This window comes from Tachyglossus aculeatus, chromosome 26 (genome assembly GCF_015852505.1).
Source record: "Tachyglossus aculeatus isolate mTacAcu1 chromosome 26, mTacAcu1.pri, whole genome shotgun sequence".
Lineage (NCBI taxonomy): Eukaryota > Metazoa > Chordata > Mammalia > Monotremata > Tachyglossidae > Tachyglossus > Tachyglossus aculeatus.
This window is the reverse complement of record NC_052091.1, coordinates 16,511,298-16,539,227: the sequence shown is the minus strand read 5'-3', so window position 1 is coordinate 16,539,227 and position 27,930 is coordinate 16,511,298. Positions and strand designations below refer to the sequence as shown.

Genomic DNA, 27,930 nt, shown 5'->3' with positions numbered 1-27,930 from the left:
TCTGGTAGAACTTGCTCTTGTCCTCTCGAATTGAGGAGGGTTTAAGAGGTGTAGCCATAATGAAGTGAGTCAAAACAGTGGGGGAAACTTTCCCAGAGTTGCTCTGCTCCGCTCTTGTCCGTAAGTGCTCAGTAAATATGATTGAATACATGAATTCCGTGCCAACATCAGGAATAAGAATCCCCCGCTTTTTCCTGGAACTTTTGTGTTAGGTCGTGACTGATGTAATGGTTGAGTTTTTGATTAAACCATATTGGACCAAAGAAAGCTCCCTCTGATGAGGTGGGAAAAATCGATTTGGATGCCTGTCTCCCCCTTTAGACTGTAAGCTCCTTGTGGGCAGGGAATGTGACTACCTACTCTGTTGTTTTGTAGTTTCCCGAGTGCTAAGTACAGTACTGTGCACACAGTAAGTACCAGTAAATTGATTAACTGTCCCGGACTGCGCTGGAAATAGAGCCCCTGAAGCATCTGAGTCTTTCATAATCTATCATCACCAAATGACTTAGATTGGCATATTTTGGACACATAACCAGGAGGACTAATTCTCTGGAGAAGACACTAATACTAGGAAAAGTCCAGGGAAAACGTGGAAGAGGCAGTCCAGCAGCTAGGTGGATAGAGACCATTAACAGTGATAACGGAAGAAACGTTAGAAAGGTTACGGATTATGGCAGCAGAAAGGACGTTCTGGGGAAAGTCTGTCCATGAATCAGAAACGACTCGATGGCACTTAATAATAACAAGAATTTATTAGGAGTTTACTAAGTGCCAAGCATTGGGCTAAGCGCTAGGGTAGATTTAAGACAGTTGGATCAGGCACAGTTCCTGCCCCATATGGCGCTCACAATCTAAGAAGTCGGGAAAATGGGTGTCTTATTCCCATTTCTTTTTCACAGATGAGCAAACCAAGGCACAGAGAGGTTCAGTTCCTGGCCAGAGGTCACACAGCAGGCTGGGTTTGATAGGGGTGGGGTGGATACAGCCAAGCCGGGTCTAGAACCCGGGTCTGCCTGAGTCCCAGTTTCTCGTTCTTTGTACGCTAAGCCTTGTTGCCCCCATCCCCACCCCCCAACCTTGGGGGAGCCTTTTTCCTCTTTTAAACTGACAGCTGCATTTGCGATCCCTGTCCTCGGATGCCTGAGGTAACTAGTGCCTACTGTTTGGAAATCTGTGCAGGCTGGGCCAGCGCACTGTTTCTTCATTCATTCTTTCTATTGTACTTATTGAGCGCTTACTGTATGCAGAGCACTGTACTAAGCACTTGGAAAGTACAATTCAGCAACAAAGAACAACAATCTCTGAGCCCGTTGTGGGGCAGGGATTGTCTCTGTTGCTGAATTGTACTTTCCAAGTGCTTAGTACAGTGCTCTGCATACAGTAAGTGCTCAATAAATGCCATTGAATGAATGAATGAGTCTCTGCCCACAACAGGCTCACGGTCTAGAAGAGGAGGCATTAAACCAAGTGAACAGGCATCAGTAGCATTAATATAAATGAATAGAATTAGAGATATATATGCATATCAGAACAAGTGAAACAGGCATTAATATAAATAAATAGAATTATAGATGTGTACATATATACACAAGTGGGGCGGGGCTGGGGGTAGAGACAAAGGAGCGAGTCGGGGCAAAGTGGGAGGGGATGGGGAGCTGAGGAGAAGGGGGGCTTAGTCTGGGAAGGCCTCCTGGAGGAGGTGAGCCTTCATTAGGGCTTTGAAGGAGGAAAGTGTGATTGGTGAAAACTGAATTCACAATAGTTATCAATACACTGTCATGGACTTTCGTTATTATTAATCATAATAATGATGTGGGAGTTGATTAAACAGTTACCCTGTACCAGATGCTGTGCTAAGTGATGGGGTAGATGCAAGATAGATCGGGCACAGCCCTTGCTCCACCCAGGGCTCATGGCTTAAGCGGGAGGGAGAGCAGGCAGACTATCCCTGATTTACGGATGTGGAAACCGAGGCCCAGAGAGGTTAAAGTGACTTGCCTTGAGCCAAGGCCACCTGGCAGGCAAGCCGGATTTAGAACCTGGATGTTGCTGATTCCCAGGCCCGGGCTCTTTCTACTTTCTGGAAAGTCTGTCTGGGAATCTATAGATGTTGGGCGGCCCTCTTGCTAAGATGCCCCCTGTCCTGGGCTCCTGGGAATCCTGGCGGGAGATCGTGGGTTGGGGGAGTAACTCAAACCATGAGAGTGCTAGAGAAAACCCTGCTTTTTGGACCTGTTTTCCTTCCTCAAACTCATAGTCCAGTGCATCGCATTCAGTAGGTGTTCAGTATATAACTTAATAATATAAGTTAATATATTATAATATATAATATTCTAATATATCACAATATATAATTCAATAATATAATATAACTTAACTTATAATAATACTTTTAACTTCATAACTTAATAATTATGTTATTTGTTAAGCACTATGTGTAAAGCACTGCTTTTTTGTTGTTTTTGTTTTTATGGAATTTAACTGCTTACTGTGCGCTAATCACTGCCCTAAGCACTGGGGTGGGTATAGCACTCAGGTCAGACACAGTCCCTGTCCCACTGGAGGCTCACAATCTAAGTAGGTGGGATGGCCGGTATTGAATCCTCATTTTACAGATAAGGAAGTTGAAGCTCAGAGAAGTTAAGTGACTTGCCCAAGGCCACTCAGCAAGCGAGTGGCAGAGCCAGAATTAGAGGCCCGGTCCTCTGACTTATAAGTCTGTGCACTATCCACTAGGCTGTGGCTGTTTCTTGTCTCCCCTGCTTAAGTTCCTGCAAGGGCAGGTTTCTTTCAAGCTCAGGAGATGCCGTTCTGATCTTAATGGTCTCTAGGGCCCTGCGGGGCTGCAGAAAAAGAGCTAGTTGGGTTTTTTTTCTAATGCTGACCCGTGACATGGCCTATATTTTGACAGCAAATAGTTGCTATTGGCTTATTTACTAGTATTCCGTACAGAAGAGTGACAGACAGAAGCTTCTCAGCAGGATGTCATTCAAACGCCGGCTTCCTTATCCAATCCGACCTATTAACATCTGTCCCCATCTCCAGCTGCAAAATGCTTTGTCGAGTGCAAACGTCTCGGATTTGGCTGATCGTGATTGTAAACAGGATGGGGGGGTAAACCGGACACGTGTCAGGATGCCTGCTGGATCTGCCAGCTGTTTAGCGTTGTCTTTTCTCTTGCAGACAAAAGGAAAGAAGCCTTTGTTTGTGCAGTTGGTGCTGGAAAATATCTGGAGCCTGTATGATGCGTGTTTGAAAAAGTAAGAAATGCTTGCTGAGCTTTTCCGCCATCCTCCAGGGCCGGGGCGTCTTGGAGGGGGCACGGGGGAGGATGGCAGAACTGGGTCCAGGCTGGAAGAGTGTGACTTGCAACCTAAGTGGTCTGCGCTCGTGCCTCTGAGGGGAGAGGTGACAGGTGGGGAGCGGTTCTGAGTGTGACTGACACTGTGACCACTATCAGAGCGGTTCAAACAAGGAAACCTGGGGTACTCTGGAGGAGGGCTCTTCTCCTGGCACAAAACCCTTGAAATGCCAGGGAAAGCGCTTTTTGCCAAAGTAGAAAAGGTTCAAAAGAATGGTTAGTCTTCCTCTCGTTTTGCTGCCCTTATTATGCCAGGAGAAGGGAGATATCTGTGCTGCATTTCCAAGAGTTCATTGGAGGATTGGGGTCAGGGGGGTAAGGGATGTCTCCATCATTGCTGGGGAAATGCACGGCCAAATAATAATAATAATAATGGTTGCATTTGTTAAGCGCTTACTGTGTGCAAAGCACTGTTCTAAGCACTGGGGTAGATACAAGGTAATCAGGTCGGACACAGTCCCTGTCCCACTTGGGATTCACAGTCTTCATCCCCATTTTCCAGATGAGGTAACTGAGGCCCAGAGAAGTGAAGTGACTTTCCCAGGGTCACACAGCAGACAAATGGCAGAGCTGGGATTAGAACCCAGGTCCTTCCGACTCCCAAGCCCGTGTTCTTCCTCTAGGCCGTGTTGCTCCTCCAGTGGCCTAGGGAAAGCAGTGTGGCCTAGTGGATAGAGCACGGGCCTGGGAGATGGAAGGACTTGGGTTCTAATCCTGCTCTGCCACCTGTCGGCTCTGTGACCTTGGGCAAGTCACTTCATTTCTCTGTGCCTCAGTTTCCTTATCTGGAAAAAGGGGGTTAAGATTCTGAGCCCCATGTGGGGCAGGGATCGGGTCCAACCCGATCATCTTCCATCTACCCCAGGACTTAGTACAGTGCCTGGCACATAGTAAGCGCTTAACAAATACCGCACATTGCAGATTGGAAGGAATCAAGTGGAAATCATTTGAAGGGATCAGCATAGATTGGTGCTTTTCTGCCTTTCTGTTGAGCTGGTCACCAGTGGCCCTGAAAAGGGAAAAGGGATAGAAATAGGCCTTAAGTGGAGAAGTAAAACGACACTCGGAGTAAAGTCGAACGTGATCTATCACTGTTCAATAGAGTGCCAACAATTATAGAAAGTTAGCGGGCAGATTACACTCCTTCTGTACTGGACAGTGAGGTGGAGTGCCAAAATACATTTGGCAATGATTCCCCGATGTACATGAAAAAGCAGGTTAAGAAGGCCCCTGCAGTGACCCTGTTGCCCAGTCTTCGGGTGGGGCGTAGGGTGGGGAAAGAGAGAGCTGGCAGAGGGCAGTGGAACTGCTTTTTCCAAAGATCCTGCCTGCCATCCTGCTCCTGCTTCTTGCCCTCCTCCAGTCTTTCCGAGAGTGGGATGGTCCCATCCCTGTCCTGTCGGCTGGGTTTGTTCCGTGGACGACAATCTGTGACCGATCGGACAGGCGGCTACAGAGTACTACTGCTGAGTCGTACCTTCCTCACCTGGGCATTTGTGACTGAGTTTTCCCGCCTTCTCCCTTTTCCTCAGGGACAAAGAAAAAATGGATAAAATAATGAGTTTGCTTGGATTGAAGATGGGCATCCGGGAAGCTCGTCATGCAGACCCTAAAGTCCAGATCAATGCCATCTGCAGTCAGTGGCTCCCCATCTCCCAAGCCGTCCTCTGTATCCTTTGCTTGAAGTGCTCAGGCCTTGCCAACAGTGGGTATCTTTGTTGTTCTTCTCCTCCAAGACTTAACATCTTCTAAAATGCCTGGCTCAACCAACTATCTCCGGAAAGGTGGAGATCCATGTTGTTCAGTTGATTTTGAATTCCAGGGCTGGAGTTTGGGGTACTGAGGGGCGTCCTTTTCTCACGGTTCAATTGGTGGAGACCCTAAGTTTATCCCGTGGCCCAGTGAGGAACAGGATGGCTTTTTTCCCCGGATCACAGGCGTGTACACGTGGAAAAATGAGGCTCAACCATGCTGCTTCTGGCGACTGAGACGTCTTTACAAGATGCACACCTGCGTACATCGACAGCTGGCCCGAGACCTGGGAATTCACGCACTTGAGTCTGTCCTTTTCAAGCACCTGACATTCACCCCACCCTCAGCCTCTCAGCACTCTGGAATTTATACTAATGTCTGTCTCCTACTCTACACTGTAAGCTCCTTTGGGCAGGGGACATGTCTATCAACTCCGTTGTTCTGTATTCTCCCAGGCACTTAGTACAGGGCTCCGCACACATGAAGTGCCCTGTAAATACGATTGATTGATGTTTGCAGATAGCCTCTGGGTAATTTGGGCTTCAGACTGCTGCGGGTCTTTGGCCCTGCTCAGATAAACTCTCTGCCACCCAGTGCAGTAATGAAAAAGGGTGATATTTGTGCAGCACATACTATGTGCCAAGCACTGCAATTAACACCGAGGTAGATTCATATCAACCAAATCAGAAACGGTCCCTTTCCCACAAGAGGCTCACAGTCCAAGGAGGAGGGAGGACAGGGATTGAATTCCCCATTTTATAGTTGAGAAAACGTAGGCATAGAGAAGTGTAGAGACCTGCCCAAGGTCACAAGGCGGCCAAGTACTGAACCTGGGGTTAGGAGCTGGGCAGGCCCGTGCTGTTTCCACCACTCTTTGTTTTGGATCGGTGGTATCATCTCTCCCCCTACGCCTCAGAAATCGTTGCTAGCAGGAGTGCCCATTCTTCTCCGAGACCAGAGAGCAGACGTCCTTCTCTCCCCATCTGCTGTCATTTCCGTTTCCCTTCCTGCCTCCCCATCTGTCTCGTAATGTTTACTCCCTGCTCTTCCGCCCCATCCCCTCGGTTAACCTGTTTGGGACTTTGCCCGTCTCACCCCGTCTCTGCCCAGCAGCTCTCGGGGCAAGCCCCATATCATCCCGCTCAGTTTCTCTTCTCCAGCCCCCAGCGGGAACACTCCTGGCAGGGATGAGTGAGCATGAATGGCACAGTGTCAACCACTGCTTCACACAGGTTCGAGGCCCCAAAGTCTCAGGACTGAGCTTTGTCCCTCGCCTTTGATGAGAGATGCCAGCTTCCCCCTCGTCACCCTGCTAACCTCTAAAACCCAGCCAAGATGCTCCCTGGGTCGACCATGAATTCCTGTCTTCTGTTCATGACCCGAAGCTTTTCTCTTCTCCAACCAGCTGCCGAGTTTGGCATTTTTGTTTCTCGGAATCCTTTCCGGAACATGCCACTCTTTTCGTTGCTTTTGATCCTGGCAAGGGAAGAAAGCTACCTGGTGGCCACCCTCTTTAAGGATACAGAGTCCGTATCCCGGGCCCATTTTTGTTTTAATGGATTTAACAGCGATGACCGATGTCGTAAAAAGCCTTGAAAACCCAGGTTTTAATTTTCACACAACATTCCATCAGTGAGAGGAGCCTTTGGCGGAGTTTTAAGATTTCTTATTGGTGAGCCGGCCTTCCCTCTCCACTGTGGCAGTAGCAGGGGCCTTCCACAGAGACTTTCTCCAGCTTCAGAGGTCTCCTCCTGCCAACGCTTGGCACTAGATGGCACGAAAATTACCCTCTTCCACTTCCTCCTCAGTCTGTCAGTCATTTGTATTTATTGGGCATGTACCATGCACAAAGCCCTATACTAAGTGAATGGGAGAGTACGATACAGCAGACACATTCTCTGCCCCCAATGAGCCTGCAGTCTGCAGAGAGAGACAGACATTAATATGAATAAATAAAATTAGAGATACTACATAAGTTCTGTGGGGCCTTGGTGTGGCAGTGAATAAAGGGAGTAAGTCAAGGTGATGCAGAGGGAATTGGGAAAAGAGGCATAGTCAGGGAAGGCCTCTTGGAGTAGATAAGCCTTCAGTAAGGCTCTGAAGTGGGGGAAAGTAATTGTCTGTCGGATATGAAGAGGGAGGGCATTCCAGACCAGGGGCAGGATGTGGGCGAGATGAGTTCAAAGTACAGTGAGGAGGTTAGTATTAGAAGAGTGACGTGCGCAGGCTGGATTGTAGGAGGAGAGTAGCGAGGCGAGGTAGGAGGGGACAAGGTGATTGAGTCTTTAAAGCCAGTGGTGTGGAGTTTCTGGTTTGATGCCAAGGTGGATGGGCAACCTCGGGAGGTTCTTGAGCAGTGGGAAGCATGGGCAGAATATTTTTGCAGAAAAATGATCTGGGCAATGGAGGGAAGTGTGGGTGGGAATTGGGAGAGACAGGAGGCAGGGAGGTCGGCAAGAATGAGGCTATAGGGAGCTCCTCTTCACCCCCTTTCTCTGTTACCTAAAAATAGTAAGTGTGGCATTTCTGAAGCTCCTACTCCATGCCACTACTACTACAGCTCTGGGGAAGATGCAGGATAGAGTGGACACAATCCCTGTCCCAAAAGGGACTCTCAGTGTGTGTGTGAGAGAGAGATAAAACACCTAATTCATTTTGTATCTATCCCAGCACTTAGTAGTGTGCCTGACACATAGTAAGCACTTATAATACCAAAAAAGAAAAGAAAAAGAACAGGTCTTTAATCTCCATTTACAAAGGAGGGAACTGAGGCACAGAGAAGTTCATTCATTCATTCAATCATATTTATTGAGCGCTTACTGTGTGCAGAGCACTGTACTAAGAAGTTGGGACTTGCCCAAGGTCTCCCAGCTGAGAAGTGGCAGAGCCAGAACTCGACCCAAGGTCTCCTGACTTCCAAACTTGCTCTCTTTCCACTAGTAGTGATAATACTTATTAATTATTTGAATTATAATAATTATTTATTTACTGTGTGCAAAGCATGGTACCAAGTGCCGGGAAAAGATTCCGCAGGTGGGAATTAGACGAAGTCCCTGTCCTTCAGGCGACTCACAATCTAAAAGTTAAGAGCGGGGAGAGTTGCAGAGGGCAAGGCAAATACAGAAGGAGAGAGAAGTCAAAAGAGCAGAGAATCAGACTCCTGGTCAACTGCTCCCTCCGATATAATAACGATGGCGTTTATTAAGCACTTACTATGTGCAAAGCACTGTTCTAAGCGCTGGGGAGGTTACAAGGTGATCAGGTTGTCCCTCGTGGGGCTCGCAGTCTTAATCCCCATTTTACAGATGAGGTAACTGAGGCACAGAGAAGTGAAGTGACTTGCCCAAAGTCACACAGCTGACAGTTGGTGGAGCCGGGATTTGAACCCATGACCTCTGACTCCAAAGCCTGTGCTCTTTCCACCAAGCCACGCTGCTTCTGCTCATTAGATTGATAATTAGGTAATCTCGGAGTGAGAAAGCACCATGAGAAATGCCGGCGTGACAGGTTAATAATATAATAATAATGGCATTTATTAAGCGCTTACTATGTGCAAAGCACTGTTCTAAGTGCTGGAGAGGTTACAAGGTGATCAGGTTGTCCCACGGGGGGGGCTCACAGTCTTAATCCACATTTTACAGATGAGGTAACTGAGGCACAGAGAAGTTAAGTGACTTGCCCAAAGTCACACAGTTGACAAGTGGCGGAGCCAGGATTTGAACCCATGACTTCTGACTCCAAAGCCCGTGCTCTTTCCACCGAGCCACGCTGCTTCTGCTTATTAGATTGATAATTAAGTAATCTTGGAGTGAGAAAGCACCATGAGAAACGCCAGCGTGACAGGTTAATAGCGCTATCGGTTTTCTTTGGGAGATAACGGGAAAGTAGCCGTGTTCCCTGGTTTGGGATTCCACTTGAGTATTTGGGATGGGTTGAGGCTAGCACACAGGTCACCTGGAAGGCTCTAAATCCCCTTGAAAATCATCACTCAAAAGGTGCTCAATAAAACAACCATCTTCTAGACTGTGAGCCCCCTGTGGGGTGGAGACCGTCTCTATATGTTACCAACTTGTACTTCCCAAGCGCTTAGTACAGTGCTTTGCACACAGCGGGCGCTCAATGAATACGATTGAATGAAGGAAAGCCTTCAGTACAGTGCTCGTCACTCGAAAGGCGCTCAATAAAACAACCATATAAAACAACCATCTTCTAGACTGTAAGCCCCCTGTTGGGTAGGGACCGTCTCTCTGTGTTGCCACCTTGTACTTCCCAAGTGCTTAGTCCAGTGCTCTGCACACAGAGCCTCATCTTACCTCCTTCCCTTCCCCACAGCACCTGTATATATGTTTATATGTTTGTACATATTTATTACTCTATTTATTTATTTATTTTACTTGTACATATCTATTCTATTTTATTTTGTTAGTATGTTTGGTTTTGTTGTCTGTCTCCCCCTTTTAGACTGTGAGCCCACTGTTGGATAGGGACTGTCTCTATATGTTGCCAACTTGTACTTCCCAAGCGCTTAGTCCAGTGCTCTGCACACAGAGCCTCATCTTACCTCCTTCCCTTCCCCACAGCACCTGTATATATGTTTATATGTTTGTACATATTTATTACTCTATTTATTTATTTATTTTACTTGTACATATCTATTCTATTTTATTTTGTTAGTGTGTTTGGTTTTGTTGTCTGTCTCCCCCTTTTAGACTGTGAGCCCACTGTTGGGTAGGGACTGTCTCTATATGTTGCCAACTTGTACTTCCCAAGCGCTTAGTACAGTGCTCTGCACACAGTAAGCGCTCAATAAATGCGATTGATTGATTGATTGATTGATCAAAGTAACTAGCGTGAATGAAATTCCTCGGTGGCTTTCTAATGTACAGGTGTTTGCTTTCTTGGATTTGCTAGATGACTCTTTTACAGTAACTCTGCTTAGAAAGTGTGCCTGTTAACCTTTCTACTTGCAATCAGGTTACATTTCTACCAAGAGTCTCAGGATGTGATTAATAAACTTCATTCCTGACCCACTCCAGTTAGCAGTCTTCAGCGGCTCCCTTTCTAGACTGTGAGCCCACTGTTGGGTAGGGACCGTCTCTATATGTTGCCCACTTGGACTTCCCAAGCGCTTAGTCCAGTGCTCTGCACACAGTAAGCGCTCAATAAATACCATTGAATGAATGAATGAATGAATGAAAATAGAGCATAAAGTGAAAGAACACCCCTCCCCTCTGGACTGGAAGCTCCTTGTCGGCAGGGATTATGTCTGCTAAGTCTGTATTGGACCCTCCCAAGCATTTAGCGCAGTGTTGTGCATACATAAAGCACTCAATAAATACTATTTATTATACTACCTCTCCATCCCCCCATCTTACCTCCTTCCCTTCCCCACAGCACCTGTATATATGTATATATGTTTGTACATATTTATTACTCTATTTATTTATCTATTTATTTTACTTGTACATATCTATTTTATGTATTTTATTTTGTTAGTATGTTTGGTTTTGTTCTGTCTCCCCCTTTTTAGACTGTAAGCCCACTGCTGGGTAGGGACCGTCTCTATATGTTGCCCACTTGGACTTCCCAAGCGCTTAGTCCAGTGCTCTGCACACAGTAAGCGCTCAATAAATACAATTGATTGATTGATTATTGATTAATTAATTGATCCCCCCTAGACTGTAAGCTCACACGCAGGGAACGTATCTGTTTATTGTTATATTGTCCTCTCCCAAGAGTTTAGTACAGTCCTCTGCCCATAGTAAGTGCTCAGTAAGCCCGACTTCGAGTGTGAGCCCCATGTGTATCCAACTGTGTCCAACCTGATTGACTTGTAGTATTCCAGTGCTTAGAACAGTGTTTGACACATGGTAAGCGCTCAACAAATACCATTAAAAAATATGATCGTCTGATTCTTATGTCCATATCTGTAATTTATATTAATGTCTGTCTCCCTCTATAGACTGTAAGCTCATTGTGGGCAGGGAAAGTGTCTGTTTACTCTTTTATTGTGCACTCCCAAGCGCTTAATACACCTGTATATATGTTTGTACATATTTATTACTCTATTTATTTTACTTGTACATATCTAGTCTATTTATTTTATTTTGTTAGTATGTTTGGTTTTGTTCTCCGTCTCCCCATTTTAGACTGTGCGCCCACTGTTGGGTAGGGACTGTCTCTGTATGTTGCCAACTTGTACTTCCCAAACGCTTAGTACAGTGCTCTGCACACAGTAAGTGCTCAATAAATATGATTGATTGATTGATTAATACAATGCTCTGTGCACAGTATGTGCTCAAAAAATGCAATTAATTGAATCCTAGGGTATAGAGTCCCATAGGAAATGATGTAGAGTGAAAGGTGAAAAAAAATTAGAGTAGATTTACATGCAGAATAAGCAATCAAATATCTAAAGCGATTAAAAGACGCAATGTAAGTGTATGGTCAAATAGCAAGTTAAATAGGTACAAATAATGGAAAAGTCTGAATTAGGTATTTTTGTAAATGTTTGGTTTTCAAAATATCCTTCACCTCCTATTAGGCAAAAAGACACCTTGTAGTAATATTCTAGCGATCTCTCATTATTTGGCATCAAAATGAAATAGCTTCAGTCTCTTTATTCAGGCAAGTCAGCTTCTAGCCTGTGAGCCCGCTGTTGGGTAGGGACCGTCTCTAGATGCTGCCGACTTGTACTTCCCAAGCGCTTAGTACAGTGCTCTGCATGCAGTAAGCGCTCAATAAATAGATTGAATGAATGAGTGAATGAATTGCAAGGGGGTGGGGAGCTGGAGCAAAGAGTTTGAACCAAGGTAAGCTTTACATAGATTGTGTCCCCAGAGCAGGATGAGAAAGCCACAAGGCCTAGTGGAAGGAGCATGGCCCTGGGAGTAAGAAGACCTGGGTTCTAATGTGGGCTCTTCCACTTGTGTGCTGTGTGACCATGGGCAGGTCACTTCACTTCTCTGTGCCTCAGGCACCATAAAATGGGGATTAAATCTGTGAGCCCCATATGGGACAGGTACTGTGTCCAACCTGATTACCTGGCATAGACCCTGGCTCCTAATACAGTGCCAGGCACAGAGTAAATGCTTAACAGATGCCACTAAAAAAGAAAAAAGAAAAAGCATTATGAGAAATACCGCTCTTAAAATTCAGTAACACTAGAATGAAAAAAAACCCCACCAAGAGTGATGTGCTGGATCCATGCGTTTTCTGGCAAAGATAGATACTTATATTATTTGACGCTTTTATTGGTTTTTCAAAGTTCTTAAATGTTTCTGTTCCATTAAGACTTGAAAATGTAAATGGCTGTGTAAATAACTGTTCCTTCAGTCGATCAAGAGACCAAGATTTGACACATTGATTTCTTTCACTGGCTTAGCAGTCAGACCGTGGGGTTCATTTTCTGTTGTTTGATTCTGTTTTCTCTGTCTTCCTGAGGGTGGCTTTTACCTGAGATTGCTTTATTGGCCTCCCCTTCCTGGAAACTGTGGGTCAGGCCTCTCTCCCACGTTTGTTTGTTTGTTTTATGGTATTTGTTAAGCGCTTGCTACATGTCAAGCATTGTTCTCAGTGCTGGGGTAGATACAGGTTTGTCACAAGGGGCTCACAGTGACTTTGGGCAAGTCACTTCACTTCTCACCGCCTCAGTTCCCTCATCTGTCAAATGGGGATTAAGACTGTGAGCCCCATGTGGGACAACCTGATTACCTTGTATCTACTCCAGTGCTTGGAACAGTGCTTGTAAGGGGCTCCACAAGGGGCTCACAGTCTAAATAAGAGGGAGGAGGATTTAAGCCCCATTTTATAGTTGAGGGAACTGAGGCACAGAGGAGTTAAGTGACTTATCCAAGGTCACAATGCAAGCAGTTGGCAGAGTCAGGATTAAATCACACGTGCTCTGACTCCTTCCTCTCCCCCTCGTCCCCCTCTCCATCCCCCCATCTTACCTCCTTCCCTTCCCCACAGCACCTGTATATATGTATATATGTTTGTACATATTTATTACTCTATTTATTTATTTATTTATTTTACTTGTACATATCTATTCTATTTATTTTGTTAGTATGTTTGGTTTTGTCCTCTGTCTCCCCCTTTTAGACTGTGAGCCCACTATTGGGTAGGGACTGTCTCTATATGTTGCCAACTTGTACTTCCCAAGCGCTTAGTACAGTGCTCTGCACACAGTAAGTGCTCAATAAATACGATTGATGATGATGATGATGATGATGACTGTGCTCTCTTCTGGGGATCTTACTGGCCCAATTGCATCCCTGGACTATCATTCCTGGGACCACTGTTCCTGGGACTACTCCTGGGGAACTCCAGGTGTTTCAGACTAAAGGGTCCTCGGCCAGGGTTGGGAGATTGGTGTTTATAAGGAACATTCTCACCCCAAATACTCATGTTAGATTTTCTGCTTGGACTTCCACAGAGCCTTCATAGGGTTTCTGTGGATCTCATTGTTTTGTTGATAGGCAGTAATAATTGTAGTATTTCTTAAAAATAATAATAATGATGATGGTATTTGTTAAGTGCTTACAAGCACTGTTCCAAGCACTGGAGTAGATACAAGGTAATCAGGTTGTCCCACTTGGGGCCCACAGTCTTAATCCCCATTTGACAGATGAGGGAACTGAGGCGCGGAGAAGTGAAGTGACTTGCCCAAAGTCACTTTGGGCAAGTACGTTTAGTACAGTGCTCTGCACACAGTAAGCACTCAATAAATACGATTGAATGAATGAATGGATAATCCAACACATTTCCCCGGCATCTCGGTGGGTATTGGGTCAATGTGATGAGTGGAGGCGGGGTCGTGCGTTGCGGAAACATGGAGAAGCTACTCCAGCTAATTGTTTTTGATTCCTTAATGGCGAGCTCTAGCCATGGTCTGTCAGAAACTTCCTAGCCCTCTGGAGATCACGGCAGAGAGGGTGGAGAGGCTGATGTGTACTGGAGCCCGGACCTTTGAATCGCTCCCACCGGAAACTCAGGAAATGAAAGATGGTGAGTAGAGGGAGCGAGCCGGTTTGGGCCTCACTGTCTGTTGCTTTGGGGCTGGGGGCATTTTCATTTTCCAACAAATGGGTCAGTTCCATCCCCTCTAAACTAGAAACTCGTTGTGGGCAGGGAACGTGTCCGTCGTATCGTATCGATACGGCGTATCGTACTCTCCCAAGTGCTCAGTGCAGTGCTCTGTACAATAATAATAATACTAATGATGACATTTGTTAAGCGCTTTCTGTGTGCAAAACACTGTTCTAAGCACTGGGGAGGATACAAGGTGATAAGGTTGTCCCACGTGGGGCTCACAGTCTTAATCCCCATTTTACAGATGAGATAACTGAGACACAGAGAAGTCAAGTGACTTGCCCAAAGTCACACAGATGACAATTGGCGGAGCCGGGTTTTAAACCCGTGACCTCTGACTAACCAGCCCGGGCTCTTTCCACTGAGCTACGCTGCTTCTCTATAATACAATTCTCTAATACAATTGATTGTTCTCTCTGGAACTGGGCTTTTTTTTTCAGTATTTGTCTCCCCGAGGGCAGAGAATGTGCGTACTGATAATAATAATGGTATTTGTTAAGCGCGTCTTATGTGCCAAGCACTGTTCTAAGCATGAGGGTAGATACAGGGTAATCAGGTTGTCCCACGTGGGGCCCACAGTCTTCATCGCCATTTTACTGATGAGGGAATTGAGATGTAGAGAAGTCAAGTGACTTGCCCAAGGTCACACAGCAGATGAGTGGCGGAGCCGGGATGAGAACCCACGTCCTCTGACTCCCAAGCCTGAGCCAGTAAACCATGCTAATAACACTGTGGTTCTAACTCCCAAGCATTTAGTATAATGCTCTGCCCATAATAAGTGCTCAATAAATACCATTGATTAATTGAGATATTCATTCATTCATTCAATCGTATTTATTGAGCGCTTACTGTGTGCAGAGCACTGTACTATGTGCTTGGGAAGTACAAGTTGGCAACATATAGAGATGGTCCCTATCCAACAGCGGGCTCACAGTCTAGAAGGGGGAGATATGACATTTGGTGTTCAATAAATTCCTTTATTTCTGCAGCAATCACTTATATGTCTTAAGTGATTACTGGGTGAAATGCACTGGATTAAATGCTGGGGATTTTTTTCCTTCTAGACTGTGAGCCCGCTGTTGGGTAGGGACCGTCTCTATACGTTGCCAACTTGTACTTCCCAAGCGCTTATTACAGTGTTATGCACACAGTAAGCGCTCAATAAATATGATTGAATGAATGGGGAGAGTACAATAAAATAAGAAGAGTGAGTAGGCCCGATCCTTGCCCACCATGAGGGCCCATGTTAAAATAAATTACAGGTGCGTGAAGCAACTGAGAAGAAAGATTTATACAAAAGTGTGGTGGGGCTGGATTGGGGTACACATCAAAATTGCTTAAGAGGGGAGAGACCCAGTTTTAAAAGGAACACGGAAGGGAGGGCAAATAAGGTGGGGAAATGAAAAGTTGTTCGGGAGAGGCTTCTGGAGGAGGTAGGATTTTAGTGGGGCTTTGAAGATGGCGAGAGCGGTGGTCTGTCAGATACGAAAGAGGTGATCCAGGCTGGAGGGGGAGCGTGGACAAGGATTCAGCATCGAGACTGGTGAGAGCTAGGAACAGCGAGTAGGTTGGGATTAGAGGAGCAAAACGAGGTAAATTAGGAGGGGGAGAGCTGATTTAATGCCTTAAAGCCATTGATAAGGAGTTTCTGCTTGGTTCTGTTTCTGCCCACACTAAGTGCTCAATAAATACCATCGATTAATTGATTGAGATATGACATTTGATGTTCAATAAATTCCTTTATTTCTGCAGCAATCACTTATCTGTCTTAAGCGATTACTGGGTGAAGTGCACTGGACTAAATGCTGGGGATTTTTTTCCTTCTAGACTGTGAGCCCGCTGTTGGGTGAGTGGGCAACCACTGGAAATTCTTGAGGAATGGGAATGAGAATGATTTCTTTTTTAAAAAATGATCTGGGCTGCAGAGTGAAATATGGACTGGAGTGAGGGTAGAATGGGGCCAGGGCGGTCAGCAAGGAGGCTGATACAGTAGTCAAGGCGGGATATGATAAGTCCTTGGGTCAGTTTGTAAGCAGTTGGGATGGACTCTAGAGATATCGGGCAGGTAGAACTGACAGGATTGGGTGACAAAGTGAATATACAAGTTGAATGAGAGAGAGGAGTTGAGAATAATGTGAAGTTTACAGGCCTGGGAGACAAGGAGGGTGGTGTTACCCTCTGCAGTGATGGAAAAGTTGTGGGGAGGAGAGAGTTTATGGGAAGAAGAGGGGTGTTCTTTTGGGCATGTTGAATTTGAGCTGTCAAGGAGACATCCATGAGGAGATGTCCTGAAGGCAGGTGGAAATACCTGCTACTAGACTACCCTGAACCCAAGTATCAACTCAAAGTTATCGTAGATGAGGCTGAACAGCCACGTGTGCCCGAGGCAGCGTGGCACTATCCAAGGAGGATCTCCCAGTGGGCAGCCTCCAACACGGCCACTCCCCAGACACAAAGTCGGGCTCTTCATGGCTGCAGCCACGGAGTTCATTCAGCCCGAAAACATCCTCCACCTTCCCGAGGATCGGGTGAAGGCCGTGGGGCGGATCTGTCTTTTAATGACAACTGGCTGTCAGGGAAAAGGGGACAGGGACCGGGAAATGTAACCACCTGTGTTTCATGTTTGTATAGCTTTTATGAAATGTGGAAGTGAAGAGACGGCTCCAGTCATCATCTTTGTCTCAAAAATGTTTGCCGTGGACGCAAAGTCGTTGCCCAAGAACAAGCCAAGGTAAGACGTGATGGCATCGGGGACCCCGGGGGAATTAAAGCGATGCGTCGGTTCGCTTGCACGTCTTGGGCAGAACTCGATCGAAATCTGCAGTGGGGAAAGAAAAAATGGTGTCTTTTTGACACCAGGGCCGGAGATGTAGATTTGGGTATATTCAGCATAGAGGAGATATTTGAAGCCCAGTGAGCGATTGAGTTTTCCAAGGGATTGGGTGTAGAAGGAGAAAAGAAGGGATCCAGAACTGAACTTTGAGGGACATCCATAATTAAGGTACGGGAGACAGAGGAGGAGTCTGTGAAAGAGACCGAGAATGAGAATGATTTTCGTCTTGGGCCGTTTGCAGAGGGGCCTGAGCCTGCCCTTTGCTTGTTTGTAAAGACTGAGGAGGTCTTCATCACATGGCCACGATTGTGCGTTCAGTAGAAACCACGTGGGCACAGTTCCAGCCCGTTGCCTCCTCCGGGCCCTAGCAGATGGAAAGTGGGGTCGGGCCAGGAGAAGACCTAGCCCACTCGGGGCCTGACTTGGGCCAGCCCTTGGAATTCCGGGTCCAAAGTCCTCAGTTCCGTGGGGCTTTCCACCTACCCTGGCCGGGAGCGAACCACCTCCCTTGGCCGTGGAGGTGGAAATGGCACATGTGTGACTGATTAATGCACCTTTAAAAAGGAGTGGCAGTAACGGGCAGCTGAGAGGACTGTTGGAACGATCTGGCCCCCGGCCCTTCACTCTGAGCTCTCTTTTACGAGGCCCTTGGCTTCAGGGAAGCTCTCGCTTCCCCACGTGGTGGGCCGAACGCGATCTGAAGTGCGATGTTTAGCGTTCAAGGGCCGGCTCGTCAGTTCACCAGTTCATCAGATCACTTCTGGCTAGTCATCGGGAGAAGTGGTCATCCCCAGAAGCGAGAGCCAAACCAGTTCCAGTAGGGTCCTCCCCTTCCTGGGTGAGGTTTTCTGCCTTCTCCACTGGGACAGAGAACCATCAGGAGGGCTACCATCAGCCAATTGTTTGGAGTTTAGCATTCACGGAGATGGTTGATTTTTCTTCCCTTGCCTTCTTCCCCTCAGGGAATTCCACAGCCCCTAACTCTTCTCCTTGCCCCAGTCTCCCCACTTTTCCCATCATTTCCCCTCTTCTCTAACCCATTGTAATGGTGTTGTAATTATGCTGCTAGCTGGCCTCCCCTGTAGTCAACGAACTTCCCTTTCTCTTCTCTTCCTCTGCCAGCTTCCTCCCCTCAAACATCCGCGCCTGCTGGGCCTAGACTGGGAAGTCTGAGCTCTTTAGGGAAGAACCTGGAGGAGGAGCGTATTTATTGAGCACTTTCTGTGTGCAGAGCACTTTACTAAGTGCTTGGAAAGTGCAATTCAGAAATAAAGAGAGACCATCTCTGCCCACACCGGGCTTACAGTCTAGAAGGTGGGAGAGAAACATCAAAAGAAGTAAACAGGCATCGATATAAATAAATTGAATTATAGGTATATGCACATCAAAACAAGTAAACAGGCACCAATATAAATAAATTGAATTAAAGCTACATATATACACAATTGCTGTGGGGCAGGGAGAGGGGGTAGAGCAAAGAGAGCAAGTCGGGGTGACACGGAGGGGAGGGGAGCTGAGGAAGAGGGGGAGCTTATTCTGGAATGTATGGGAACATTTGATTTTTAGAGGGGGGAAAGTGGGTAGGAAGCCAATGATTTGATTGTTTTTCTCATAGTCGAGGTCAGAGAACCTCTACAAACTTCAGGAGTTTAAAAGCGTCTTAGGAGCATTGCCCTGATACAATTTTAAACTTATGTATCATGTTTTCACTTGATTAATTAGAACCAGTTAGGAAATCTTACTCCTCATCTCAGACATTAGCACTTTGTCTTCTGTCTATTAAGGCCCTCTGTGTGCTGGGGGAAGGACTAGACTGAACGAGATAGTCTCTATCCTTAAGTAGTTACAGTCCAGTAGATAATCAATCAATCATATTTATTGAGCACTTATGTGTGCAGAGCACTGTACTAAGCGCTTGGGAAGTACAAGTTGGCAACATATAGAGACAGTCTCTACCCAACAGTGGGCTCACAGTCTAAAAGGGGGAGAGACCCTTACAGTGTCATCATCAGCGGTATTCATATGAGTGCCTACTGAGTGTAGAGCATTGTGCCCAGCGTGCCCAGAGGAGTACAATAGGGGTACAGTGATCATTAATAGAGGCAAGATGCATCATGATCCTTGCTTCCCAGAAGCTTGTGATCTAAGCAGACCACATTGATAATTATTTACAAATAGTGGGAACCCAAGGAAGCAGTACAAATGCATCAGGATGAAGAAAAGGCTAAATAAATAAAACAACCATGCAAATGAAGTCGAATCACTGGGGCTAGGAATGAAATAGACAATAGTTGGTTTGACCGTGGTCTGGTCTGAATAATAATAATCGTAAAGATGGCATTTATTAAGCGCTTACTATGTGCAAAGCACTGTTCTCAGCGCTGGGGAGGTTACAAGGTCATCAGGCTGTCCCATGGGGGGCTCACAGTCTTAATCCCCATTTTGCAGATGAGGTAACTGAGGCTCAGAGAAGTGAAGTGACTTGCCCGAAGCTGACAAGTGGCAAAGTGGGGATTCGAACCTCTGAACTCTGACTCCAAAGCCCATGCCCTTTCCACTGAGCCCGGGTCTGGAGGAATCGGGCATTGCCCCAGCACTAGCGGTCCGGTAAACCCCCCTGGAGAGACCTTGGTAGTTGTCTGCTATGAGACCCCAAAGGAGGAGAGGGAACTCACCCCGTCAATGTTTTACGAAGATGGTGGGGTCCACTGAAAGGAGATGAGGCCGATGGGGACCACTAGGAGGTGCGGGCCTGCTGTGGTGAGTAGGGAGGGTCCTGGGGGAAGTAATGGAAAGCCTGGAATCGGTTTTCGCCAGAATAATCACTTCTTGGGATGACTAGGAGACAGCTTATTACCACATCTGCCTTTGTATAAACACAAAGCACATTGGCTCACTTCAGGGTTGTGATGTCATTTTTCACAGAGCGTGGGCTTTTGGACATGAGGTGGCAGCAATCGAGAAGCTTGTAAGGATGTGGGGACGGGGTGGAGGGAGACCCTTTTTCTTTCTGCCAGAGATTGTTGTGAAAGTTTCCTTTGCTCCGAACGCAGCCTTTCAGAGCTAAGAAGCCAGTTTCCTTTTCAAAAACATCACATGCCACTTATTATGTTGACAGTGGAATCAGAGGCATGTGTTTGTGTCTGAGTAAGCAAGCTTTCCTCACGCTTTTGTTCAGGGAGAAGAGCACTTCACTTTCAGTAGTTTGGCATCGGTTTTCAGTCCATCAAGGGGTAGTGTCCGTCTCTTCTCGGTCATTTCTGTCTTTGTGCCCCTCCAATCTTAAACCCTGTGTGCAGCAGCCCACCAGCTCTCTTGGTGAGGTAGTATCATGAGTGGCAGATTCATTGCCATTCTAACATCTCTATTATGTCATGCTGTGGCAGCCCCGGACTTTTTCCTTGGAGGTATACATTGTGTCAGATACTTTGCATATTTTAGTCTAAAGTCATTCCCACTCGCCCTGGGCTCCCAGCCTTTTCCCTGGCAGGTGATCTTCATTAGGGTACCAATTCAGGAACTCATTCACTTACTGCATAAAATATTTTTTTGATTTTTTTTTCCTGCTTAACTTTTGTCTCAATTGAGATTCCCTTCCCTCCTTTTAACACTGAGTATTGGTTGTTTTCCGAGGACCCAGGGAGGGAAATCAAGTTAATCAATCAATGGTGTTTAGTGAGTGCTTCCTGTCAGCTGAGCACTGTACTAAGCACTTGGGGGAGAACAATAGAGTAAGTTGACATGATCCCTGCCCTCAGGGAGCAGTGGGGAGGAGGTGTATCAGTTGTTTTGATGTGTATAGATCTATAATTCTATTTATTTATATTGATGCCTATTTACTTGTTTCGACGTCTGTCTCCCCACTTCTAGACTGTGAGCCCGGTATGGACAGGGATTTTCTCTCTTTATTGCTGAATTGCACTTTCCAAGCGTTTAATACAGTGCTCTGCACAAAGTAAGTGCTCAGTAAATACGATTGAATGACTGAATGAATGGACATTAAAATAAGTTACAGGTAAGGGAAGCAACCAAGGGGGAAAAGGATGAGGCGAGGGAAGGTTTTGGAGAAGATATGATCAATCTAGCAATGTCAGTCAGTCACTGGTATTTATTGAGCATTTAAAACAGCTCTAGAGAGAGCTGACTTGCTCCCTGTATTCATGCCCCACACTTTTGTGCATACTAGAATTTATTTCTGTTAATGTCTATCTCCCCCTCTAGACTGTAAGCTCACTGTGGGTAGGGAGTGTGTTGGTTATATTAATATATCTTCTCTCCCAAGTGCTTAGTACAATGCTCTGCACACAGTAAGCACTCAGTAAATGCGATTGACTGAGGAATGAATGGTTTTTTGGATGTGAGGTGGGAGAGAGTTCCTGGTGGGAAGGAGGGTATAATAATAATAATGATGGCATTTATTAAGTGCTTACTATGTGCAAAGCACTGCTCTAAGCACTGGGGAGGTTACAAGGTGATCAGGTTTTCCCACAGGGGGCTCACAGTTTTAATCCTCATTTTACAGATGAGGTAACTGAGGCACAGAGAAGTGAAGTGACTTGCCCAAAGTCACACAGCTGACAATTGGCAGAGCGAGGATTTGAACCCATGACATCCGACTCCAAAGCCCGGGCTCTTTACACTGAGCCACGCTGCTTCTCTAATATGAGAAAGAGGTCCTGAGGAGAGATGACAGCAAGGCCCAGTGAGTAGGTCGGCTGTAGAGGAACGAAGTGAATGAGCTGAGGTGTGATGGGGCAGGAGCGAGATTAAGTCCAGGGGAATCAATCAATCAATCAATCAGTCATATTTATTGAATGCTTACTGTGTGCAGAGCACTGTACTAAGCGCTTGGGAAGTACAAGGCAACATATAGAGACAGTCCCTACCCAACAGTGGGCTCACAGTCTAAAAGGGGGAGACAGAGAACAAAACCATACTAACAAAATAAAATAAAATAAAATAAAAGAGAGCTGATTAAGTGCCTTCTGTTTGTTGGGGAGAGGGATGGACAATCTTTAGAAGTTTTTGATAAGCAGCATGGCCTGGTGGAAAGAGCACAGGCCTGGGAATCAGAGAACCTGAGTTCTCATCCTGCCTCCATGACTCGTCTGCCGTGTCACTTAATTTCTGGGGCTCAGTTTCCTCATCCGTAAAATCGGGATTCAGGTCCTGTTCTCCCTCCTACTTAGACTGTGTGGGCTACGTGGAACAGGGACGGCGCCCCACCCCGGATTTTCTTCAATCTGCCCCATCACTTAGGACAGTGCTTGACACATAGTAAACACCCATACCACAGTTTTTTTGAGGGGGAGGGGAGGCCCGCAGAACGATGTTTTATAAAAAAATGAACTGAGCAGCGCAGCGTGGAATGGAGAAGGGTAGGGACGGAGACAGGAAGGTCAGCAGGTGGGTGAGGAGGCTGCTGGAGTAACCTGATCGGGATGTGACAGGTGCCTGGACTTGTCGACAGTTTGCTTGGAGCAGAAGGGGTGGATTCTGAGGATGCTGCCTAGAAAGAACCAACAGGTGTTCTCCCAGGCTGTTCGGGAACGTTCACTCTTCACTGTCTCCGGGGCCGTTCGTGGATTTAACTGTGCCAGTCTTGTCTGGTGAGACGCAGGGAATGACATCAAGGGAGCCATTTCTCAGGCTACTGGCTTCCCTGCCAATAATAATATTTATTAAGCACTTACTGTGTGAAAAGCACCGTACTGAGTGCTGGGGTAGATTCAAGATAATCAAATCGGACACAGTCCCTGTCCCCCACGGGTGAACAGGTTTGAGTCCCAATTTTTCAGATGAGGAAACTGAGGCGAAAGAAGATAAGTGACTTGCCCAAAGTCACATAGCAGGGAAGTGGTGGAATTGGAATTAGAATCCAGGTCTTCTAACCCCCCGGACTCTTTCCCGTAGGCCTGTGTCTTTGGTGCACGTTGAAAGAGAGAAAGGATTCAAAGATGATGCCAAGGTACCAGGGAAGTTCTCCATGTTGCCACTCCCAGCAAGCTGAGAAGTCGCCCCTGGGGGGGAACAGGCTGAGGTTGTTATATCTCTGAGTGTATTAATGTATTGGCTGAGCTCTCCCAAGGACAAACTAATGTTAGGTATAAATATTTTGCACCAACCCCCGAGTTTCTGAACGGGTCCACCGAATATAAGTGGCTTACAGAAGGGATGTTTTGAGCTCGAACTTTATTCATGCAGGTGGGATTTTCATTCACTCGTATTTATTGAGCACTTACTGTGTGCAGAGCACTGTACTAAGCACTTGGAAAGTACAATTCGGCAACTGAGACAATCCCTACCCAACAACAGGCTCACAGTCTAGAAAGGGGAGACGGACAACAAAACAAGTAGATAGGCATCAATACCATCAAAATAGTTCAGTATAATTATAGATATATACACAAGGATGCGGTCGGATGGTTATTGAGTGTGGAAGATATGGGGACAGGGCCAATCCAGTGGCTCCCATGTCACTAGATTCTATGATAGAAGTGATAGTATTGATTAAATACATCTGAAGTGCTGAGCATAGTATTAATAATAATAATAATAGTAATAATAATGCTATTAATGTTATTAACTCCGCAGACATGTGGCAGAGCTGGGATTTGAACCCATGACCTCTGACTCCAAAGCCCGGGCTCTTTCCACTGAGCCACGCTGCTTCAAGTAGACAGTAGTACTAGAAACTTTGAGATCCCCAGAATAGCCACTGGAGTGGACGCTGTCGGTCGTTAGACGCTGGGCGCTGCAAGAGAAGCTGCGTGGCTCAGTGGAAAGAGCCCGGGCTTTGGAGTCAGAGGTCATGGGTTCAAATTCCGGCTCCGCCAATTGTCAGCTGTGTGACTTTGGGCAAGCCACTTAACGTCTCTGTGCCTCAGTTACCTCATCTGTAAAATGGGGATTAAGACTGTGAAACCCCTGTGGGGCAACCTGATCACCTTGTAACTTCCCCAGTGCTTAGAACAGTGCTTTGCACATAGTAAGCGCTTAATAAATGCCATTATTATTATTATTATTATTAAGTCAGAGTCCCTGGGACGAGCTCCCAGGTGAAAGCGGGAAGCAGGGTTGGCCTAGAGGAGAGCGCACAGGCCTGGGAATCAGAAATCAGTCAATCAATCAATCAATCAGTCGTATTTATTGAGCGCTTACTGTGTGCAGAGCACCGTACTAAGCACTTGGGAAGTACACATTGGCAACATATAGAGACGGTCCGTACCCAACAGTGGGCTCACAGTCTAGAACCAGAAAGACCTGGTTCTCATCCCGGCTTTGCCAGTTGCTTGCTGTGTGATCTTGGGCAAGTCACTTAATTTAATTTAATAATGGCATTTATTAAGCGCTTAATATGTGCAAAGCACTGTTCTAAGCGCTGGGGAGGATACAAGGTGACCAGGTTGTCCCACGGGAGGCTCACAGTCTTCATCCCCATGTTCCAGATGAGGTAACTGAGGCACAGAGAAGTGAAGTGACTTGCCCAAAGTCACACAGCTGACAGTTGGCGGAGCCGGGATTTGAACCCATGACCTCTGACTCCAAAGCCCGGGCTCTTTCCACTGAGTCACGCTGCTTCTCTAACTTATCTGTACCTCAATTTCCCCAACTGTAAAATAGGAATGCCTGTTCTCCCTCCTACTTAGCCTGTGAGCCCCATGAGGGACAGGACTGTGTCCGACCTAATTCATTTGTCCTTACCCCAGCATTTAGAAACTACTGAGCGCTTAACAAATGCCATGAACAAAAAGGTAATAATGATTGTGACCTGATTTCCACTTAATCAGAATTGGGGCAGAGCTTAGGTTGCAAGCAAAGAAGAGAAAAGCCTTCATCTCTTACACTGGGTTGAAGCAAGTCTGCAGCCTGCAACATCAGCAAATTCAAAAGAGCGTTGGAGAGCTTCAGGGGTTCAAAGATGGTCTTTAGGGAGAAGGTTAGGGGTGAAGAGGGGAGAGTTGAGGATGTTGAATGGAGTCCTCCCCTCAACATGAGCACGATTCCTCCCACTTTCCCAGGGCTGCTGCTGGAGATAGACTCCTGGGTCAGCTGGACAGCGGTTCAGACCTAATAGTTGTACTCTCCAAAGCGCTTCGTACAGTGCTCTGCACACAGTAAGTGCTCAGTAAATACGAATGAAAGAATGGAGACACTCTCCCGTTCTCAAACGAGCAGCTCCTGCCCACATTAAGTTCATTCATTCATTCAATCGTATTTATTGGGCGCTTACTGTGTGCAGAGCACTATATTAAGTGCTTGGGAAGTACAAGTTGGCAACATATAGCGACGGTCCCTACCCAACAATGGGCTCACACGCTGAACTTTATCTGGCCCAGGGCCAACTGGTGCAGCCCCTGAGTATAAATAATAATAATAATAATAATAATAACAATAATAATAATAATAATAATAATGGTATTTGTTAAGCGCTTACTATGTGCAAAGCACTGTTCTAAGCACTGGAAGTCCCGTGTTAGGCGGACTTCCTAGTTCCAGTGGAAGTCTAGGTCAGGGGTTGCTTATGTTTTTTGGGCATGGTCTAAATTCTTCCCAGGCTACTCGTGTACCTTCACTCCTCACCCTCTCTGGTGCCAGTCTGGTCTGGTGAGATGCAGGGAGTGATGACATCAAGGGAATAATAATAATAATAATGATGTTTATTAAGCACTTACTGTGTGCAAAGCACTGTTCTAAACACTGGGGACGATACAAGGTGATCAGGTTGTCCCACGGGGGGCTCACAGTCTTCATCCCCATTTTCCAGATGAGGGAACTGAGGCCCAGAGAATAATAATAATAATAATAATAATAATAATAACAATAATAATAATAATAGGAACCGTTTCCCAGGTTGCTGGCTTCCCTGCCGAATGGCCTGGCGCTGAGTCCAAATAATGTGTAGCTAGTGACGTCCTCATCTATAGAGAAGCAGCTTGGCAGAGGGGGTAGACCATGGGCCTTGGAGGCAGAGGGTCATCAATCAATCAATCAATCATATTTATTGAGCGCTTACTGTGTGCAGAGCACTGTACTAAGCGCTTGGGAAGTACAAGTTGGCAACATATAGAGACAGACCCTACCCAACAGTGGGCTCACAGTCTAAAAGGGGGAGACAGAGAACAAAACCAAACATACTAACAAAATAAAAGAAATAGAATAGATATGTACAAGTAAAATAAATAGAGTAATAAATGCGTACAAACATATATACATATATACAGGTGCTGTGGGGAAGGGAAGGAGGTAAGGCGGGGTGGATGGAGAGGGGTAGGAGGGGGAGAGGAAGGAGGGGGCTACATAGTAAGCAATTAATAAATACCATCATCATCAGTAGGAGCAGAGGTTGTTCCAGGCCCTGTGATTAGGGACTGGCTGGGTTCTCCTCTGGCCGGAGGATGCCCAAGGGTGGCTGCTATGATGATGATAATGGCATTTACTAAGCGCTTACTCTGCGCAAAGCACTGTTCTAAGCGCTGGGGAGGTTACAAGGTGATCAGGTTGTCCCACGGGGAGCTCACAGTCTTAATAATAATAATAAGATAAATAATAATGGCATTTATTAAGCGCTTACTATGTGCAAAGCACTGTTCTAAGTGCTGGGGAGGTTACAAGGTGATCAGGTTGTCCCATGGGGAGCTCACAGTCTTAATAATAATAATAATAATGACATTTATTAAGCACTTACTCTGTGCAAAGCACTGTTTTAAGCGCTGGGGAGGTTACAAGGTGATGAGGTTGTCCCACGGGGAGCTCAAAGTCTTAATAATAATAATAATAATGGCATTTATTAAGCGGTTACTATGTGCAAAGCACTGTTCTAAGCGCCGGGTAGGTTACAAGGTGCTATATGAGGGGAAGAGCAGAGATGGGGCAGCAGTTGAGGGGAGGGGGAAGAGCCATAAGACAACTGCTTAGAGGACCGAGCAGCTGGTGGCAGGTGGGTGACCGCGGGCGCTCATTCCCTCAGAAACGACCCCGCCGGGCCTTTTCAAGCTTGTCGAGGAAACACATCCAGGCCTGACATCCTGTCTCACTTAACGCGGGACGCTTTTGATGGCAGCGTGAACCGCTTCCCCCTTTTGTAGGGGGAACTTGCTTTAAGTGTAAAACTGGGTCAACCCGCTGAACTTCCCAGCCCCCTCCCGGGGAGCAGAAGCAGTGTTGGAGCCACTGGCTGAGGACGGGCCTGCCTGGCTGTCAGAGAGGGGCATGCCGAAAGGGATGGCGGAGACCTTTGGAGGCGCTTGTGGCCCCAGGGGAGCAGTGAGGGAAACATGGGCTGCTGAGAAAGAAAGAAATCATGCCGGTGCGTGAGGAAAAAACTCATCCTGGGAGACGGTCAAAGCATCTCTTTGAAGTCGGTCAGGACCGAAGCCCTCTGTCCACCCTTTAAACAAGTGAGAAATGGGGCCTATTTTCATTATTTGACTTGGCACCCCACTCCCAATCCCACCTTAAATTGTCGATCTCCCACTACAGCCTCACCCGCACGCTTAGCTCCTATAATGCCAACCTGCTCGTTGTACCTCATCTATTTCCCCGCCAACCCCTCATCCACGTCCTGCCTCTGGCCTGGAACTCCCTTCCCGTCCATATCTGACAGACCGTCACTTTCTCCACATTCACAATCTTATTAAGCTCACGTCTCCTCCAAGAAGCCTTCCCTGATTAACCTCTCATTTCCCCACTATTCACCCTCCCATCTGTTGCCTCTGCTCCTGTGTCTGTACCCTTTAAGCCCTTTGATTCTCTCCCCAGCCCCTCATCATCCTTAAGCACTGAATGCTCACCTCACCCCAACACAGCACTTTACGTACATATCCTTATACTTTGTCATTTCCCCTATCTGTAGTTTATTACAATGTCTGTCTGTTTCCCCAACTAGATC

At 46.4% G+C, this 27,930-nt stretch overlaps 1 protein-coding gene across 2 annotated transcripts in view; it reads left to right on the top strand.

Annotated features, from left to right (window-relative positions):
• The window catches only part of EFL1 (elongation factor like GTPase 1), a 229,045-nt gene that overhangs the window by 44,829 nt on the left and 156,286 nt on the right, over window positions 1–27,930 (top strand). For both annotated transcript variants that reach the window (XM_038767270.1, XM_038767271.1), the window contains exons 9-12: window positions 3,184–3,260; window positions 4,894–5,030; window positions 14,000–14,122; window positions 16,838–16,937. In XM_038767270.1, coding sequence (XP_038623198.1) covers window positions 3,184–3,260; window positions 4,894–5,030; window positions 14,000–14,122; window positions 16,838–16,937 — 437 coding nt within the window. The remainder of the gene's footprint in view (window positions 1–3,183; window positions 3,261–4,893; window positions 5,031–13,999; window positions 14,123–16,837; window positions 16,938–27,930) is intronic.